Source organism: Bombina bombina, chromosome 7, assembly GCF_027579735.1.
Source record: "Bombina bombina isolate aBomBom1 chromosome 7, aBomBom1.pri, whole genome shotgun sequence".
NCBI classification, from domain to species: domain Eukaryota; kingdom Metazoa; phylum Chordata; class Amphibia; order Anura; family Bombinatoridae; genus Bombina; species Bombina bombina.
This window is the reverse complement of record NC_069505.1, coordinates 56,681,211-56,702,841: the sequence shown is the minus strand read 5'-3', so window position 1 is coordinate 56,702,841 and position 21,631 is coordinate 56,681,211. Positions and strand designations below refer to the sequence as shown.

Below are 21,631 nucleotides of genomic sequence, written 5' to 3'. Positions count from 1 at the left end.
TCTTCTAGCAGAAGAAATTGCAACCAAAAACAAAACTTTCCAAGATAATAACTTAATATCAACGGAATGTAAGGGTTCAAACGGAACCCCCTGAAGAACTGAAAGAACTAAATTGAGACTCCAAGGAGGAGTCAAAGGTTTGTAAACAGGCTTGATTCTAACCAGAGCCTGAACAAAGGCTTGAACATCTGGCACAGCTGCCAGTTTTTTGTGAAGTAACACAGACAAGGCAGAAATCTGTCCCTTCAAGGAACTAGCAGATAATCCTTTCTCCAAACCTTCTTGAAGGAAGGATAGAATCTTAGGAATTTTTACCTTGTCCCAAGGGAATCCTTTAGATTCACACCAACAGATATATTTTTTCCATATTTTGTGGTAAATTTTTCTAGTTACAGGCTTTCTGGCCTGAACAAGAGTATCAATGACAGAATCTGAGAACCCTCGCTTTGATAAGATCAAGCGTTCAATCTCCAAGCAGTCAGTTGGAGTGAGACCAGATTCGGATGTTCGAACGGACCTTGAACAAGAAGGTCTCATCTCAAAGGTAGCTTCCATGGTGGAGCCGATGACATATTCACCAGGTCTACATACCAAGTCCTGCGTGGCCACGCAGGAGCTATCAAGATCACCGATGCTCTCTCCTGATTGATCCTGGCTACCAGCCTGGGGATGAGAGGAAACGGCGGGAATACATAAGCTAGTTTGAAGGTCCAAGGTGCTACTAGTGCATCTACTAGAGTCGCCTTGGGATCCCTGGATCTGGACCCGTAGCAAGGAACCTTGAAGTTCTGACGAGAGGCCATCAGATCCATGTCTGGAATGCCCCACAATTGAGTGATTTGGGCAAAGATTTCCGGATGGAGTTCCCACTCCCCCGGATGAAATGTCTGACGACTCAGAAAATCCGCTTTCCAATTTTCCACTCCTGGGATGTGGATTGCAGACAAGTGGCAGGAGTGAGTCTCCGCCCATTGAATGATTTTGGTCACTTCTTCCATCGCCAGGGAACTCCTTGTTCCCCCCTGATGGTTGATGTACGCAACAGTCGTCATGTTGTCTGATTGAAACCGTATGAACTTGGCCTTTGCTAGCTGAGGCCAAGCCTTGAGAGCATTGAGTATCGCTCTCAGTTCCAGAATATTTATCGGTAGAAGAGATTCTTCCCGAGACCAAAGACCCTGAGCTTTCAGGGGTCCCCAGACCGCGCCCCAGCCCACCAGACTGGCGTCGGTCGTGACAATGACCCACTCTGGTCTGCGGAAGCTCACCCCCTGTGACAGGTTGTCCAGGGACAGCCACCAACGGAGTGAATCTCTGGTCCTCTGATTTACTTGTATCGTCGGAGACAAGTCTGTATAGTCCCCATTCCACTGACTGAGCATGCACAGTTGTAATGGTCTTAGATGAATGCGCGCAAAAGGAACTATGTCCATTGCCGCTACCATCAAACCTATTACTTCCATGCACTGCGCTATGGAAGGAAGAGGAACAGAATGAAGTATTTGACAAGAGTTCAGAAGTTTTGATTTTCTGGCCTCTGTCAGAAAAATCCTCATTTCTAAGGAGTCTATTATTGTTCCCAAGAAGGGAACCCTTGTTGACGGAGACAGAGAACTTTTTTCTACGTTCACTTTCCACCCGTGAGATCTGAGAAAGGCCAGGACAATGTCCGTGTGAGCCTTTGCTTGAGGAAGGGACGACGCTTGAATCAGAATGTCGTCCAAGTAAGGTACTACTGCAATGCCCCTTGGTCTTAGCACCGCTAGAAGGGACCCTAGTACCTTTGTGAAAATCCTTGGAGCAGTGGCTAATCCGAACGGAAGTGCCACAAACTGGTAATGCTTGTCCAGGAATGCGAACCTTAGGAACCGATGATGTTCCTTGTGGATAGGAATATGTAGATACGCATCCTTTAAATCCACCGTGGTCATGAATTGACCTTCCTGGATGGAAGGAAGAATAGTTCGAATGGTTTCCATTTTGAACGATGGAACCTTGAGAAACTTGTTTAGGATCTTGAGATCTAAGATTGGTCTGAATGTTCCCTCTTTTTTGGGAACTACGAACAGATTGGAGTAGAACCCCATCCCTTGTTCTCCTAATGGAACAGGATGAATCACTCCCATTTTTAACAGGTCTTCTACACAATGTAAGAATGCCTGTTTTTTTATGTGGTCTGAAGACAATTGAGACCTGTGGAACCTCCCCCTTGGGGGAAGCCCCTTGAATTCCAGAAGATAACCTTGGGAGACTATTTCTAGCGCCCAAGGATCCAGAACATCTCTTGCCCAAGCCTGAGCGAAGAGAGAGAGTCTGCCCCCCACCAGATCCGGTCCCGGATCGGGGGCCAACATCTCATGCTGTCTTGGTAGCAGTGGCAGGTTTCTTGGCCTGCTTTCCTTTGTTCCAGCCTTGCATTGGTCTCCAGGCTGGCTTGGCTTGAGAAGTATTACCCTCTTGCTTAGAGGACGTAGCACTTGGGGCTGGTCCGTTTCTGCGAAAGGGACGAAAATTAGGTTTATTTTTGGCCTTGAAAGACCTATCCTGAGGAAGGGCGAGGCCCTTGCCCCCAGTGATATCAGAGATAATCTCTTTCAAGTCAGGGCCAAACAGCGTTTTCCCCTTGAAAGGAATGTTAAGCAATTTGTTCTTGGAAGACGCATCCGCTGACCAAGATTTTAACCAAAGCGCTCTGCGCGCCACAATAGCAAAACCAGAATTTTTCGCCGCTAACCTAGCCAATTGCAAAGTGGCGTCTAGGGTGAAAGAATTAGCCAATTTGAGAGCACGAATTCTGTCCATAATCTCCTCATAAGAAGAAGAATTATTATTGATCGCCTTTTCTAGCTCATCGAACCAGAAACACGCGGCTGTAGTGACAGGAACAATGCATGAAATTGGTTGTAGAAGGTAACCTTGCTGAACAAACATCTTTTTAAGCAAACCTTCTAATTTTTTATCCATAGGATCTTTGAAAGCACAACTATCTTCTATGGGTATAGTGGTGCGTTTGTTTAGAGTAGAAACCGCCCCCTCGACCTTGGGGACTGTCTGCCATAAGTCCTTTCTGGGGTCGACCATAGGAAACAATTTTTTAAATATGGGGGGAGGGACGAAAGGTATACCGGGCCTTTCCCATTCTTTATTTACAATGTCCGCCACCCGCTTGGGTATAGGAAAAGCTTCGGGGGGCCCCGGGACCTCTAGGAACTTGTCCATTTTACATAGTTTCTCTGGAATGACCAAATTCTCACAATCATCCAGAGTGGATAACACCTCCTTAAGCAGAGCGCGGAGATGTTCCAATTTAAATTTAAATGTAATCACATCAGGTTCAGCTTGTTGAGAAATTTTCCCTGAATCTGAAATTTCTCCCTCAGACAAAACCTCCCTGGCCCCCTCAGACTGGTGTAGGGGCCCTTCAGAACCAATATCATCAGCGTCCTCATGCTCTTCAGTATTTTCTAAAACAGAGCAGTCGCGCTTTCGCTGATAAGTGGGCATTTTGGCTAAAATGTTTTTGATAGAATTATCCATTACAGCCGTTAATTGTTGCATAGTAAGGAGTATTGGCGCGCTAGATGTACTACGGGCCTCCTGTGTGGGCAAGACTGGTGTAGACGAAGGAGGGGATGATGCAGTACCATGCTTACTCCCCTCACTTGAGGAATCATCTTGGGCATCATTTTCTCTAAATTTTGTGTCACATAAATCACATCTATTTAAATGAGAAGGAACCTTGGCTTCCCCACATTCAGAACACAGTCTATCTGGTAGTTCAGACATGTTAAACAGGCAAAAACTTGATAACAAAGTACAAAAAACGTTTTAAAATAAACCGTTACTGTCACTTTAAATTTTAAACTGAACACACTTTATTACTGCAATTGCGAAAAAGTATGAAGGAATTGTTCAAAATTCACCAAAATTTCACCACAGTGTCTTAAAGCCTTAAAAGTATTGCACACCAAATTTGGAAGCTTTAACCCTTAAAATAACGGAACCGGAGCCGTTTTTATATTTAACCCCTTTACAGTCCCTGGTATCTGCTTTGCTGAGACCCAACCAAGCCCAAAGGGGAATACGATACCAAATGACGCCTTCAGAAAGTCTTTTCTATGTATCAGAGCTCCTCACACATGCATCTGCATGTCATGCTTCTCAAAAACAAGTGCGCAATACAGGCGCGAAAATGAGACTCTGCCTATGATTAGGGAAAGCCCCTAGAGAATAAGGTGTCCAATACAGTGCCTGCCGGTTATTTTACATAATTCCCAAGATTAAAATAATTCCTCAAGGCTATGGAGTATAAAATATAAATCGATTTAGCCCAGAAAATGTCTACAGTCTTAGAAAGCCCTTGTGAAGCCCTTTTTTTCTTTCTGTAATAAAAATGGCTTACCGGATCCCATAGGGAAAATGACAGCTTCCAGCATTACATCGTCTTGTTAGAATGTGTCATACCTCAAGCAGCAAAAGTCTGCTCACTGTTCCCCCAACTGAAGTTAATTCCTCTCAACAGTCCTGTGTGGAACAGCCATCGATTTTAGTAACGGTTGCTAAAATCATTTTCCTCTTACAAACAGAAATCTTCATCTCTTTTCTGTTTCAGAGTAAATAGTACATACCAGCACTATTTTAAAATAACAAACTCTTGATTGAATAATAAAAACTACAGTTAAACACTAAAAAACTCTAAGCCATCTCCGTGGAGATGTTGCCTGTACAACGGCAAAGAGAATGACTGGGGAAGGCGGAGCCTAGGAGGGATCATGTGACCAGCTTTGCTGGGCTCTTTGCCATTTCCTGTTGGGGAAGAGAATATCCCACAAGTAAGGATGACGCCGTGGACCGGACACACCTATGTTGGAGAAAGGGTGGTTCATTTATGGCATAAACTTCAATTGGAAGCGTTAAGAACAAACACTGTAGGTGACTTCAAGAATGTTTAGGATAAGAATAAGACTATCCTATAAAATAAATACATTAGCTTTTAGAAAATTTAGGGCATAATTGTTGGACCTATGGTTCTTATCTGACGTCAAAATACATGTTTCTATATCAACCACATGTTACAAAATAAAAGTATAACTAAAGAGTTACCCCCACAGGATATCTGAACTGAGTTTATAATAGGAACCCTCACCTGACGCCCATCTTGCAATCCATGATACTTGGAGCTTCCAGACCCATTAGAAGATCTTCCATCTTGATGTAGGTCTGTTCTTCAATCTCCACTAGTCCATGGTACGTGGGGACATATGACCGCAGAGCATCATCCATAAGAGCTATCAGGCAGGTATTTTCCACTGGGCTATACTTCTTCAAGATGTTGCCACGTGCACTTGCCTTAAAGTTACCTAGGAAACAGATCAGTAAAAAGAAATCTCTGTAAACAAGTTCTGCCAAGAAATAAATTGTTTAAACAATTGTTCTTTTCCTGTTTTCACACTAAAAGATACATAAGGACTGAACTATGGAAAAGACAGTGTTCTAATAGCTTACATTCTATTTAAATACCAAAATGATGAATCACTTGAAAGCAATTTAACATATTTGAAAAAAGCTGACTAGAAAACATCACATGATCATCTCTATGTATAAAAGGAAGGATATCTTACAGATATCTTTCAAGTGATTTAGTCTTTAGGTAACATGTCCCTTTAATAAACACAAACTGAATCATCCAGTGCCTAACCTAAACAAAGGATAGAACAGATAGCTCTAAATGAATGAAGCTTGGTCCTGGGAATGACAAAAGAGGGAAGAGGCGCTCTGGTGCAGATAAACCCAATAATGAGTGAGATTTCCAATAAAAGAGAAATACTAATACTCACAAAGGTGATTGCACTTCCAGTGCAATAATCCACAAGCCGAAACTTCTGAGCCGTTCGGCTGACTCTTTCTCTCCCGGTATGCTCCCGGCAACAATCAGGCCCCGGTATGCTCCCGGCGACAATCTGGCCCCTAAGAGAAATAAAGCATAGAACACCTTTGGTGCAGATAACCCTGACCAATATGGAACTACTATCAGAGGGTAGATGTGAATACTCACAAACGTGTGTGCACAATCAGTGCAATATCGAGCGGACCGAAACTTTATAAAGCCGTTCGGCTGACTTCCGAAAGAAATGTGGCTATTGCTCTCACAAGTCCAGTGGAAAAGAACAGTTCAAAGCAAGGTAGAACAATATAAAAACTTTTATTAAAATACTTAAAACTTCGCTACGCGTTTCTCGGCTGCTCGCCGTTTCATCAGGCTCATAAATTTAGTGAACTACCTTGCTGTCTTAAAAAGGCTGAGTTAACCAATGGGGATAGTTTGTGTATTACACACCCACCGTAACTCCCCCACCAATGGAGATGGTTTAAATGTTGCACACCCACCATAACATGTGTATTGATTGATTAGGTGCTACACCTCTTGCAAAAACTTTATAACTAACAAAGTTATATCTCAGCTGTCGATAACATACTATTACAGATATCAATATATACATATTCGTGACAACATCGAACAACATATTGCGGGTAAACATAAAGACTCAACTTATATCTGATGCACGACGTGTGCGCAATGATCTAAATTTTATACATAATATGTACAAATAAATGTCCTATAAATTCTAGGTTTCAGGGGATTAACCCTTCCTTATATAAGTATATGATCTGTGTACATAATACCCTCGCTGTGTTATTGATATGACACTTACATACATGATGCCGTGTATCATGCATCATACATGTATAGTTACTGCTTGTTAACATAATACATAAAGATGGTGATTAAATATTATGACATTCGTTGTAAATGCAATAAATCTCAATGTATTTCTAAGTATTTTGGATATTGTCCAATTTGGTTTAAGAGATAATAACATTCTATTATTTGAATCTAAACATTCTATATAATCCCAAATTACGGTTTCGAACCCTTAGTGTTTTTAAATAAATTTATAGTGGCATTAGTAACCTTGTAATAATATAGTTCCTATAATACCTATACCATATGTGTTTCCTCTACGTGATGATATATCGAGGAGGATATATCCTAGATGTAGTGCTAATGTGAATCATGGTTATAGGGATATTAGTGTATGTGCCCTTAATGTTATAGGGATATTAGTGTATGTGCCCTTAATGTGGTGAATCTATAAGTAGCATTTTTCTAAGGGGAATACTGATTAATTCGAATATAAAGATGCTACTGGTGATAATTATAACTAGAAATTTCTAGTTATAATTATCACCAGTAGCATCTTTATATTCGAATTAATCAGTATTCCCCTTAGAAAAATGCTACTTATAGATTCACCACATTAAGGGCACATACACTAATATCCCTATAACATTAAGGGCACATACACTAATATCCCTATAACCATGATTCACATTAGCACTACATCTAGGATATATCCTCCTCGATATATCATCACGTAGAGGAAACACATATGGTATAGGTATTATAGGAACTATATTATTACAAGGTTACTAATGCCACTATAAATTTATTTAAAAACACTAAGGCCTAGATTTAGAGTTCGGCGGTAAAAGGGCTGTTAACGCTCCGCGGGTTTTTTTCTGGCCGCACCATAAATTTAACTCTGGTATCGAGAGTTCAAACAAATGCTGCGTTAGGCTCCAAAAAAGGAGCGTAGAGCATTTTTACCGCAAATGCAACTCTCGATACCAGAGTTGCTTACGGACGCGGCCGGCATCAAAAACGTGCTCGTGCACGATTCTCCCATAGGAAACAATGGGGCTGTTTGAGCTGAAAAAAAACCTAACACCTGCAAAAAAGCAGCGTTCAGCTCCTAACGCAGCCCCATTGTTTCCTATGGGGAAACACTTCCTACGTCTGCACCTAACACCCTAACATGTACCCCGAGTCTAAACACCCCTAACCTTACACTTATTAACTCCTAATCTTCCGCCCCCGCTATCGCTGACCCCTGCATTACACTTTTAACCCCTAATCTGCCGCTCCGTAAACCGCCGCCACCTACGTTATCCCTATGTACCCCTAATCTGCTGCCCTAACATCGCCGACCCCTATGTTATATTTATTAACCCCTAATCTGCCCCCCACAACGTCGCCGACACCTGCCTACACTTATTAACCCCTAATCTGCCGAGCGGACCTGAGCGCTACTATAATAAAGTTATTAACCCCTAATCCGCCTCACTAACCCTATCATAAATAGTATTAACCCCTAATCTGCCCTCCCTAACATCGCCGACACCTACCTTCAATTATTAACCCCTAATCTGCCGACCGGAGCTCACCGCTATTCTAATAAATGTATTAACCCCTAAAGCTAAGTCTAACCCTAACACTAACACCCCCCTAAGTTAAATATAATTTTTATCTAACGAAATAAATTAACTCTTATTAAATAAATGATTCCTATTTAAAGCTAAATACTTACCTGTAAAATAAATCCTAATATAGCTACAATATAAATTATAATTATATTATAGCTATTTTAGGATTAATATTTATTTTACAGGCAACTTTGTAATTATTTTAACCAGGTACAATAGCTATTAAATAGTTAAGAACTATTTAATAGTTACCTAGTTAAAATAATAACAAATTTACCTGTAAAATAAATCCTAACCTAAGATATAATTAAACCTAACACTACCCTATCAATAAAATAATTAAATAAACTACCTACAATTACCTACAATTAACCTAACACTACACTATCAATAAATTAATTAAACACAATTGCTACAAATAAATAAAATTAAATAAACTATCTAAAGTACAAAAAATAAAAAAGAACTAAGTTACAGAAAATAATAAAATATTTACAAAGATAAGAAAAATATTACAACAATTTTAAACTAATTACACCTACTCTAAGCCCCCTAATAAAATAACAAAGCCCCCCAAAATAAAAAATTCCCTACCCTATTCTAAAATACAAATATTACAAGCTCTTTTACCTTACCAGCCCTGAACAGGGCCCTTTGCGGGGCATGCCCCAAGAATTTCAGCTCTTTTGCCTGTAAAAAAAAACATACAATACCCCCCCCCCCAACATTACAACCCACCACCCACATACCCCTAATCTAACCCAAACCCCCCTTAAATAAACCTAACACTACCCCCCTGATGATCTTCCTACCTTGTCTTCACCATGCCAGGTTCACCGATCCGTCCTGGCTCCAAGATCTTCATCCAACCCAAGCGGGGGCTAGACATCCACTGAAGAAGTCCAGAAGAGGGTCCAAAGTCTTCCTCCTATCCGGCAAGAAGAGGACATCCGGACCGGCAAACATCTTCTCCAAGCGGCATCTTCTATCTTCTTCCATCCGATGACGACCGGCTCCATCTTGAAGACCTCCAGCGCGGATCCATCCTCTTCTTCCGACGACTAGACGACGAATGACGGTTCCTTTAAGGGACGTCATCCAAGATGGCGTCCCTCGAATTCCGATTGGCTGATAGGATTCTATCAGCCAATCGGAATTAAGGTAGGAATTTTCTGATTGGCTGATGGAATCAGCCAATCAGAATCAAGTTCAATCCGATTGGCTGATCCAATCAGCCAATCAGATTGAGCTCGCATTCTATTGGCTGATCGGAACAGCCAATAGAATGCGAGCTCAATCTGATTGGCTGATTGGATCAGCCAATCGGATTGAACTATATTCTGATTGGCTGATTCCATCAGCCAATCAGAAAATTCCTACCTTAATTCCGATTGGCTGATAGAATCCTATCAGCCAATCGGAATTCGAGGGACGCCATCTTGGATGACGTCCCTTAAAGGAACCGTCATTCGTCGTCTAGTCGTCGGAAGAAGAGGATGGATCCGCGCTGGAGGTCTTCAAGATGGAGCCGGTCGTCATCGGATGGAAGAAGATAGAAGATGCCGCTTGGAGAAGATGTTTGCCGGTCCGGATGTCCTCTTCTTGCCGGATAGGAGGAAGACTTTGGACCCTCTTCTGGACTTCTTCAGTGGATGTCTAGCCCCCGCTTGGGTTGGATGAAGATCTTGGAGCCAGGACGGATCGGTGAACCTGGCATGGTGAAGACAAGGTAGGAAGATCATCAGGGGGGTAGTGTTAGGTTTATTTAAGGGGGGTTTGGGTTAGATTAGGGGTATGTGGGTGGTGGGTTGTAATGTTGGGGGGGGGGTATTGTATGTTTTTTTTTACAGGCAAAAGAGCTGAAATTCTTGGGGCATGCCCCGCAAAGGGCCCTGTTCAGGGCTGGTAAGGTAAAAGAGCTTGTAATATTTGTATTTTAGAATAGGGTAGGGAATTTTTTATTTTGGGGGGCTTTGTTATTTTATTAGGGGGCTTAGAGTAGGTGTAATTAGTTTAAAATTGTTGTAATATTTTTCTTATCTTTGTAAATATTTTATTATTTTCTGTAACTTAGTTCTTTTTTATTTTTTGTACTTTAGATAGTTTATTTAATTTTATTTATTTGTAGCAATTGTGTTTAATTAATTTATTGATAGTGTAGTGTTAGGTTAATTGTAGGTAATTGTAGGTAGTTTATTTAATTATTTTATTGATAGGGTAGTGTTAGGTTTAATTATATCTTAGGTTAGGATTTATTTTACAGGTAAATTTGTTATTATTTTAACTAGGTAACTATTAAATAGTTCTTAACTATTTAATAGCTATTGTACCTGGTTAAAATAATTACAAAGTTGCCTGTAAAATAAATATTAATCCTAAAATAGCTATAATATAATTATAATTTATATTGTAGCTATATTAGGATTTATTTTACAGGTAAGTATTTAGCTTTAAATAGGAATTATTTATTTAATAAGAGTTAATTTATTTCGTTAGATAAAAATTATATTTAACTTAGGGGGGTGTTAGTGTTAGGGTTAGACTTAGCTTTAGGGGTTAATACATTTATTAGAATAGCGGTGAGCTCCGGTCGGCAGATTAGGGGTTAATAATTGAAGGTAGGTGTCGGCGATGTTAGGGAGGGCAGATTAGGGGTTAATACTATTTATGATAGGGTTAGTGAGGCGGATTAGGGGTTAATAACTTTATTATAGTAGCGCTCAGGTCCGCTCGGCAGATTAGGGGTTAATAAGTGTAGGTAGGTGTCGGCGACGTTGTGGGGGGCAGATTAGGGGTTAATAAATATATCATAGGGGTCGGCGATGTTAGGGGTAGCAGATTAGGGGTACATAGGGATAACGTAGGTGGCGGCGATTTGCGGTCGGAAGATTAGGGGTTAATTATTTTAAGTAGCTTGCGGCGACGTTGTGGGGGGCAAGTTAGGGGTTAATAGATATAATACAGGGGTCGGCGGTGTTAGGGGCAGCAGATTAGGGGTACATAAGTATAACGTAGGTGGCGGTCGGCAGATTAGGGGTTAAAATTTTTAATCGAGTGTCGGCGATGTGGGGGGACCTCGGTTTAGGGGTACATAGGTAGTTTATGGGTGTTAGTGTACTTTAGGGTACAGTAGTTAAGAGCTTTATAAACCGGCGTTAGCCAGAAAGCTCTTAACTCCTGCTATTTTCAGGCGGCTGGAATCTTGTCGTTAGAGCTCTAACGCTCACTGCAGAAACGACTCTAAATACCAGCGTTAGAAAGATCCCATTGAAAAGATAGGCTACGCAAATGGCGTAGGGGGATCTGCGGTATGGAAAAGTCGCGGCTGTAAAGTGAGCGTTAGACCCTTTAATCACTGACTCCAAATACCAGCGGGCGCCCAAAACCAGCGTTAGGAGCCTCTAACGCTGGTTTTGACGGCTACCGCCGAACTCTAAATCTAGGCCTAAAAAAGGGTTCGAAACCGTAATTTGGGATTATATAGAATGTTTAGATTCAAATAATAGAATGTTATTATCTCTTAAACCAAATTGGACAATATCCAAAATACTTAGAAATACATTGAGATTTATTGCATTTACAACGAATGTCATAATATTTAATCACCATCTTTATGTATTATGTTAACAAGCAGTAACTATACATGTATGATGCATGATACACGGCATCATGTATGTAAGTGTCATATCAATAACACAGCGAGGGTATTATGTACACAGATCATATACTTATATAAGGAAGGGTTAATCCCCTGAAACCTAGAATTTATAGGACATTTATTTGTACATATTATGTATAAAATTTAGATCATTGCGCACACGTCGTGCATCAGATATAAGTTGAGTCTTTATGTTTACCCGCAATATGTTGTTCGATGTTGTCACGAATATGTATATATTGATATCTGTAATAGTATGTTATCGACAGCTGAGATATAACTTTGTTAGTTATAAAGTTTTTGCAAGAGGTGTAGCACCTAATCAATCAATACACATGTTATGGTGGGTGTGCAACATTTAAACCATCTCCATTGGTGGGGGAGTTACGGTGGGTGTGTAATACACAAACTATCCCCATTGGTTAACTCAGCCTTTTTAAGACAGCAAGGTAGTTCACTAAATTTATGAGCCTGATGAAACGGCGAGCAGCCGAGAAACGCGTAGCGAAGTTTTAAGTATTTTAATAAAAGTTTTTATATTGTTCTACCTTGCTTTGAACTGTTCTTTTCCACTGGACTTGTGAGAGCAATAGCCACATTTCTTTCGGAAGTCAGCCGAACGGCTTTATAAAGTTTCGGTCCGCTCGATATTGCACTGATTGTGCACACAAGTTTGTGAGTATTCACATCTACCCTCTGATAGTAGTTCCATATTGGTCAGGGTTATCTGCACCAAAGGTGTTCTATGCTTTATTTCTCTTAGGGGCCAGATTGTCGCCGGGAGCATACCGGGGCCTGATTGTTGCCGGGAGCATACCGGGAGAGAAAGAGTCAGCCGAACGGCTCAGAAGTTTCGGCTTGTGGATTATTGCACTGGAAGTGCAATCACCTTTGTGAGTATTAGTATTTCTCTTTTATTGGAAATCTCACTCATTATTGGGTTTATCTGCACCAGAGCGCCTCTTCCCTCTTTTGTCATTCCCAGGACCAAGCTTCATTTCTACGTATACTTTGGAGAGAGCTGCTGATTCCTGGGGCTATCTACACTATATAATTTCTTAAGAATTGTGGGACTTTTCAGTACACTGAATATACATGGACTTTTCTTTTTCTGTATATCAATACCGAGGAATCCAATAAGTATTTATTATATTTCATTTCATTTGTTGATCATTTTTTTTTTATATATATATATATATAATTTTAGTGTTGTATTTTTGTTTTATATTATATATTCTTTACAGGAAATAATAGAAAATATCATAATTATAACTTTCACTTTAAGAATAGCATTGAATAGGCGCACCTCTCTTTTCCTAAAAACACACTTTGGTTAGTGCTGTTTTTTTTCCATATAGCTCTAAATGAAGCCTATAGTGAGACTCGACTCAAGTCTTCTTCAAATGGTTAAAATGTAATTTACATACACATGCATATTATACACATAACTGGTAAAAACAGATACTTGCATGAAGTATAAACCGAGTGTCCATCCTAAACGAGCTGCGTATGTCCTACTAACCGCAGCTGCTCATACAGGTGTCATATATTCCTTAAAGGGATACTAAACCCAATTTTTCTCTTTCATTATTATTATCATCAGGTATTTATAAAGCACCAGCAGATTACGCAGCCCTATACAAGTATTAATAAAACATTACAGGGATGCATTGCATACACAAACAAACAAGTACAGTATTGGGGTACAGTTGTAGAAGCAAGAATTGAGTTATACAAAAGGAGAGGAATGCCCTGCCCTTGAGCACAATCAGTAGTAGTTCACTTTAAACACAAAGTGGCCTGCAGGTGGAGAGGCTCTCAAGCTTACAATCATGATTTAGATAGAGCAGAAATTTTAAGCAACTTTCTATTTTGCTCCTATTATTAATTTTTCTTCATTCTCTTGGTCTCTTTATTTGAAAAAGCAGGAATGAAAACTTTAGAGCCAGCCCATTTTAGGTTCAGCACCTGGGTTGCGCTTGCTGATTGGATAGCTAAATGTAGCCATCAATCAACAGGCACTATCCAGGGTGCTGAACCAAAAATGGTCTGGCTCCAAAGTTTTCATTCCTGCTTTTTCAAATAAAGATAGCAAGAGAACGATGAGAAATTGATAAAAGGAGTACATTAGAAAGTTGCTTTAAGTTGCTGTTCTATCTGAATCATAAAAGAATAAAAACTGGGTTTAGTATCCCTTTAAAGGGACACAAACCCACATTTTTTATGTCATGATTCATGCAATTTTAAGCAACTTTCTAATTTACTCCTATTATAATTTTGTCTTTGCTCTCTTGCTATCTTTATTTGAAAAAGCAGGAATGTAAGTATAGGAGCCGGACCATTTTTGGTTCAGCACCTTGGTAGCGCCTGCTGATTGGAGGCTAAATTTGGGTTTTGTGTCCCTTTAAATCAGCAGGAAACCCTAGTTACAAGTCCTGTAGAGTATCAGGATATTATGTAACATGATGATATTTCCCCTTGTATTAGAACGTTACTGAGAAGGGTATGGTACAAGTTTGGGGTAGCCTTGGTGTCTCTCTGGGATAGCCTTGTCTATTGCTATATATTAGGCATATTCTTGAGGTCTAATCCTGTATTAATAAATAGTCAGACTTTTACTCTGAGTCAAAGGAAAACTTTTGGCTTACAGACTAAATTCTAAAAGAGTTAAAGAAATTAATTAAAGGGACCGTCTACACCAGAATATTTATTGTTTTAAAAGATAATCCCTTTTTTTTTTACCTATTCCCTAGTTTTGCATAACCAGCACAGTTATATAAATACACCTCTGTGATTATCTTGTATCTAAGCATCTGCAAACTGACCCCTTATTTCAGTTCTTTTGACAGACTTGCATTTTAGCCAATCAGTGCTGGCTCCTAGGAACTCCACGTGCATGAGCAAAGTGTTATCTATATGAAACACATGAACTAACACCCTCTAGTGGTGAACAACTGTCAAAATGCCCTGAGCTAAGAGGCGGACTTCAAGGGCTTAGAAATTAGCATATGAACCTCAACTAAGAATACCAAAGGAACAAAGCAAAATTGGTGATCAAAGTAAATTGGAAAATTGTTTAAAATTACATTCTCTATCTGAATCATGAAAGGGTTTTTTTGGACTAGACTGTCCCTTTAAGGCATAAGATTAATGGGGGCTTCTGGTTGGTAGCCATGATAAGACCATAATATTTGTGGCTCTGATTTTACCAGTTACAATCTGCAAATATCTTTAAATCTCCATGGTATCTGACATCTTAGCCTGCAAAATTTAGCCCAATCATGCTGATTGGATGGAGCCAATTTATATCAAGCAGCATAGCCCCAATGTTCCGGAGCATTAAAGGGCCGTAATAATCGAAAAAATGACATGTTCTCAAGTGAGTGCCAAGTGAAGTGATCATCTTGGAACTTTATAGCAACGTAAAAAGTGACATTTACCCAATGCAGTGCGTGGTGGAAGTCTACAATGGATGCTTTGTCTTTATATTTGTCCTGTGAGTGCCTATACAGAACATCAACTAGTTACACCTCTTAAAACCCTAAAAAAAAAATTGACAGCCCAAATTAATTGTTTACCTATTAAACAAGGGTGGAAGGGAAGCAGATAAAACTATGTTGAGAGCCGCATTTGGCAATAGGGCCAGTACTTTGAGACCACTTAATTAGAGGCTCAGGCGACACAACCACCTCTGGAACCCTAACCATGAGTCCCACCCCCTCAACGACATGTTTTTAAAGGTTCTTGGACAGAATGCGTGTGCGACGGATAATAATCTGACAGACAAATGTCCGTCGGATAACAGACCAGTCTATTCAAAAACCTTTAAAAGCACGTCGTGGGGGGTGGGACCCATTGTCAGGTTCCCAGAGGCGGTTGCGGCGCTCGAGGCTCTGATTAGAACAGAACTCTCTGGAGCGTATCTGCCCTCGGCCGTTAATGAATGATCTGATTGGCCCGTGTCTCCGTTAGGACAACCAATCGGATAATGGTTTCAATTTGTCACTAGCGCCTAGTGTCAAAACACTGTCAAAAATAAATCTAGTTCCCATTTTGTTCACTTCAGTAGTTTGCCTTGGGAACTAACTACTCTTTTGCTTTAAAAAAAAAACGTGGAGAAAAGGCTGATACTCTAAGCACATTAACATTTCAGGTAAACTAATATTTATCATGTAACCTAAAACATGGCTTAACCCCTTAAGGACCACAGCACTTTTCCATGTTCTGTCCGTTTGGGACCAAGGCTATTTTTACATTTTTGCGGTGTTTGTGTTTAGCTGTAATTTTCCTCTTACTCATTTACTGTACCCACACATATTATATACAATTTTTCTCCCCATTAAATGGACTTTCTAAAGATACCATTATTTTCATCATATCTTATAATTTACTATAAAAAAATATAAAATATGAGGGAAAAATGGGAAAAAAACACAAAAAGCACATCTCCAACCACCAAAAAACACCCATACTTAATAGTTTCTAAATTTTGTCCTGAGTTTAGAAATACCCAATGTTTACATGTTCTTTGCAAGTTATAGGGCAATAAGTACAAGTAGCACTTTGCTATTTCCAAACCATTTTTTTTTTCAAAATTAGCGCTAGTTACATTGGGACACTGATATCTTTCAGGAATCCCTGAATATCCCTTGACATGTATATATTTTTTTAGAAGACAAGTATTGATCTAGTTCCATTTTGGTATATTTCATGCCACCATTTCACCACCAAATGCGATCATATAAAAAAAAAACGTTGCTTTTTGGTAATTAGAAGGCCGCTAAATGCCGCTGCACACCACACGTGTATTATGCCCAGCAGTGAAGGGGTTAATTAGGGAGTTTGTAGGGAGCTTATAGGGTTAATTTTAGCTGTAGTTTAGTAGACAACCCAAAGTATTGATCTAGGCCCATTTTGGTATATTTCATGCCACCATTTCACCGCCAAATGCGATCGAATAAAAAAAAATGTTCACTTTTTTACAAACTTTAGGTTTCTCACAGAAATTATTTACAAACAGCTTGTGCAATTATGGCACAATGCTTGTAAATGCTTCTCTGGGATCCCCTTTGTTCCGAAATAGCAGACATATATGGCTTTGGCATTGCTTTTTGGTAATTAGAAGGTCGCTAAATTCCACTGCGCACCACACTTGTATTATGCCCAGCAGTGAAGGGGTCAATCAGGGAGCTTGCAGGGTTAATTTTATCGTTAGTGTAGAGATCAGCCTCCCACCTGAAACATCCTACCCACTGATCCCTCCCAAACAGCTCTTCCCTCCCCACCCCAAAATTGTCCCGCCATCTTAAGTACTGGTAGAAAGTCTGCCAGTACTAAAATAAATTTTTTTTTTTTTTAATATCTATTCTGCTGTGTAGGATCCCCCCTCCCCCAAACAGCTCTCTAACCCTCCCCCTCTACCTTATAGTGCGCCAGGCCCAGTACCCTGTTTTTCACAAATAAAGTTTTGGGGTGTTTTTTTTTCTGTAGTGTAGCTGCCCCCCCTGAATAGCCAACACCCCTGCCCGATCACTTAGATAACCCCTCCCTCCTCTATCCCACCTTACCCTTAGCTACAAACACATTGTCCTATAGTGTAGCTTCCCACCCGCCTGTGCACGCGCGCGCCCCGTAAGTCCCCTCATGCGCCCCCGCACGTGATCCCTCCCCCCTGCGATGACCTCCTCTCATCGATTGCCACCCACCCGCCTCTCACATCGGCTCCCACCCACTAACGATCATGGCCATCGATGTCCGATGCAGAGAGGGCCACAGAGTGTCTCTCTCTGCATCGGATGGCTAAAAAATGTTATTGCAGGATGCCTCAATTTCTTTCTCTTGCTATCTTTATTTTAAAAAAAAAGGCATCTAAGATAAGGAGACAGTAAATTTTTGGTTCAGACACTGGACAGCGCTTGTTTATTGGTGGCTGAATTTATCCACTGAATTGGTGGCTGTTATCCAAATACAGTATACCTCACTATCCTATAATAATACATGATGGTTCATTTGCCTGAGTTTTAGGAAATGTTCTCATTTGCACACTGTAGTGTAGGGGTATCAAGCTCATTGTATCCGGGGGGCCACAGGCCAAGTGTTCTTCTCCCATGGGGGCCACTTGAAAAGAGTGAGTGCTCTGGAACTAGATATAATAGAAACTGGAAGTGGCATTTACCCAAGTAGAAGTGCATGGTGGGAGTTGTAGTCCACAATAGACATACACACTGTGTAAACATATAATAAAATATTTTTTACAATAAGTTTAGTAAATGAACAAACTACTGCAGTGGTCTCAAAGTACCGCCCTGGTGCCATATGCGGCCCTCAAGATAGTTTAGTCTGGCCCTCCCTTGTTTATTAGGTACATTATTAACCTGGCCCTCCTTAGTTTATTAGGTAAGCTATTAATTTGGCCCTATCATTATTTTTGGGGTTCTAAGAGGTAAAACAAGTATTGCCCAGTGTAGACTCCCATTATGCACTGCTTGGATAAATATCACTTTTTATTCAGTTCCAGAATAATCACTTCACTTGGCACTTACAAGATACAGTAAATATATACTGTGTATTTCTATATAAAGGGTGTCAAAGCTTTTCAAATTATCAGAACATACACTTGTTGTTTGTTGTTCTAGTCTCAAGAAAAAACCCCAAATGGTATTTTACCTTAAAATGAGGCACTCTATATATTGCATAGTCGTATTAAAGGGACACTAAACCCAAATTTTTTCCTTCATGATTCAGATAGAGCATGCAAATGTAAACAACTTTCTAATTTACTCCTATTATCAATTTTTCTTCATTCTCTTTATTTAAAAAAAACAGGAATTTAAAGCTTAGGAGCCGACCCATTTTAAGATCAGCACCATGGATAGCGCTTGCTTATTGGTAGCTACATTTAGTAAACCAATAAACAAGAGTAACCCAAGTTCTGAACCAAAAATAGGCCGGCTCCTTAGCTTACATTTCTATTTATTAAATAAAGATAGCGAGAATGAAGAAAAAACATAAATTATGCTTACCAGATAATTTCAATTTCTTCTGTATAAGGAGAGTCCACTGCTTCATTCCTTACTTTTGGGAAATACTGAACCTGGCCACCAGGAGGAGACAAAGACACCCCAGCCAAAGGCTTAAATGCCTCTCCCACTTCCCCCATCCCCCAGTCATTCTGCAGAGGGAACAAGGAAAAGTAGGAGAAATATCAGGGTATAAAAGGTGCCAGAAGAAAAACAGATAATTTAGGGGGCCGCCCATAGGAGAAACACGGGCGGGAGCTGTGGACTCTCCTTATACAGAAGGAAATTAAATTATCTGGTAAGCATAATTTATGTTTTCCTTCTTAATATAAGGAGAGTCCACATCTTCATTCCTTACTGTTGGGAAACTTATACCCAAGCTCTAGAGGACACGGGATAATAATGTGAGGGACAAAAAGAGAGGCGGACCCTAATCTGAGGGCACCACAGCCTGCAAAACCTTTCTCCCGAAGGCTGCTTCAGCTCAAGCAAAAACATCAAACTTGTAGAATTTAGAAAAAGTGTGTAAGGAGGACCAGGTAGCCACCTTACAAGTCTCTTCCATAGAGACCTCGCTCTTAAAGGCCCCAAGAGGAAGCCACTAGTAGTATGTGCCGTAATTCTCTGAGGAGGTCTATGTCCCACTGTTTCATAAGCTAAGCGGATAAGACTCCTTAACCAAAAAGATAAGGAAGTCGAAGAGACCTTCTGACCCTTACGCTTCCCAAAATATGCCACAAACGAGGAAGAAGTTTAACATTTTAAAAAGATTAAAATGTCTAAAATCTTTCGGCTAGATTATAAGTTTTGCGGTATGGGTGAAAAAGCCACGTTATGGCCTTTTTCACTACCGCTGGTATTACGAGTCTTGCAGGTTTAGCTGCACCGCACACTTTTTTGGCCGTAACGCAACGTAATTACCGCAGCTTTCAAAAAGTCCTTTTTCAACGGGACTTCCACAGCTCCGGTATTATGAGTCTGCCTGAGAGGCCAAAAAGTGAGCGGTACAGCCAATACCGTCAAGATCCATACCGTAAACTGAAAGTCAGTAGTTATGGGTTTTACGCTACAAAGCTGTAGCATAAAACTCATAACTCAAGTGCTAAAAAGTACACTAACACCGATAAACTACCTATTAACCCCTAAACCAAGGCCCTCTCGCATCGCAAACACTAAAATAAAAATATTAACCCCTAATCTGCTGCACCGGACATTGCCGCCACTAGAATAAACATATTAACCCCTAAACCGCCGCACTCCCGCCTCGAAAACACTAGTTAAATATTATTAACCCCTAATCTGCTGTCCCTAACATCGCCGCAACCTACATTAGTTATTAACCCCTAATCTGCCGCCCCCAACGTCGCCGCCACTATACTAAAGTTATTAACCCCTAAACCTAAGTCTAACCCTAACCCCCCCTTACTTAAATATAATTAAAATAAATCTAAAGAAAACCTACTATCATTAACTAAATAATTCCTATATAAAACTAAATGCCTGTAAAATAAACCCTAAGCTAGCTACAATATAACTAATAGTTACATTGTATCTAGCTTAGGGTTTATTTTTATTTTACAGGCAAGTTTGTATTTATTTTAACTAGGTAGAATAGTTAATAAATAGTTATTAATTATTTACTAACTACCTAGTTAAAATAAACCTGTCTTACACTAACACCTAACCTTACACTACAATTAAATAAATTACATAAATTAAATATCAAAATAACAAGAGTATTGCATTGAGCAATGATACTTTTTTTATTGGACTAACTATACATTTATAAGTTGACAAGCTTTCGGAAGAGTTCCTTCCTTTATCAAGTCTAAAGCAATTTATTGCTTTAGACTTGATAAAGGAAGGAACTCTTCCGAAAGCTTGTCAACTTATAAATGTATAGTTAGTCCAATAAAAAAAGTATCATTGCTCAATGCAATACTCTTGTTATTTTGATATCTAAATCTCTGGACTAACACGGCTACTCCAATCAACATAAATTAAATACAATTACCTGAATTACAAAAAAACAAACAAACACTAAATTACACAAAATAAAAAAACAAATTATCAGATATTTAAACTAATTACACATAATCTAATAGCCCTATCAAAATAATAAAAGCCCACCCCAAAATAAAAATAAACCCTAGCCTAAACTGAACTACCAATAGCCCTTAAAAGGGCTTTTGCAGGGCATTGCCCCAAAGAAATCAGCTCTTTTACCTGTAAAAAAACAACCCCCCAACAGTAAAACCCACCACCCACACAACTATCCCACCAAATAAAATCCTAACTAAAAAAACATAAGCTCCCCATTGCCCTGAAAAGGGCATTTGGATGGGCATTGCCCTTAAAAGGGCATTTAGCTCTTTTTCAAGTGACCAAACCCTAATCTAAAAATAAAAACCACCCAATAAACCCTTAAAAAAACCTAACACTAACCCCTGAAAATCCACTTACAGTTTTGAAGACCGGACATCCATCCTCAACGAAACCGGGAGAAGTCTTCATCCAAGCAGCAAGAAGTCCTCAATGAAGCCGGGAAAAGTCTTCATCCAAGCCGGCAGAAGTGGTCCTCCAGACGGGCAGAAGTCTTCATCCATCCGGCGCGGCTCCATCTTCAAGA

General features: G+C 39.9%; 1 protein-coding gene across 1 annotated transcript in view; it reads right to left on the bottom strand.

Annotated features, from left to right (window-relative positions):
- LOC128665880 (inositol-trisphosphate 3-kinase B) overlaps nucleotides 1–21,631 on the bottom strand; it is a 310,718-nt gene that overhangs the window by 72,149 nt on the left and 216,938 nt on the right. The window contains exon 4 of the mRNA XM_053720127.1: nucleotides 5,147–5,360. Within this exon, the coding sequence (XP_053576102.1) occupies nucleotides 5,147–5,360 (214 nt within the window). The remainder of the gene's footprint in view (nucleotides 1–5,146; nucleotides 5,361–21,631) is intronic.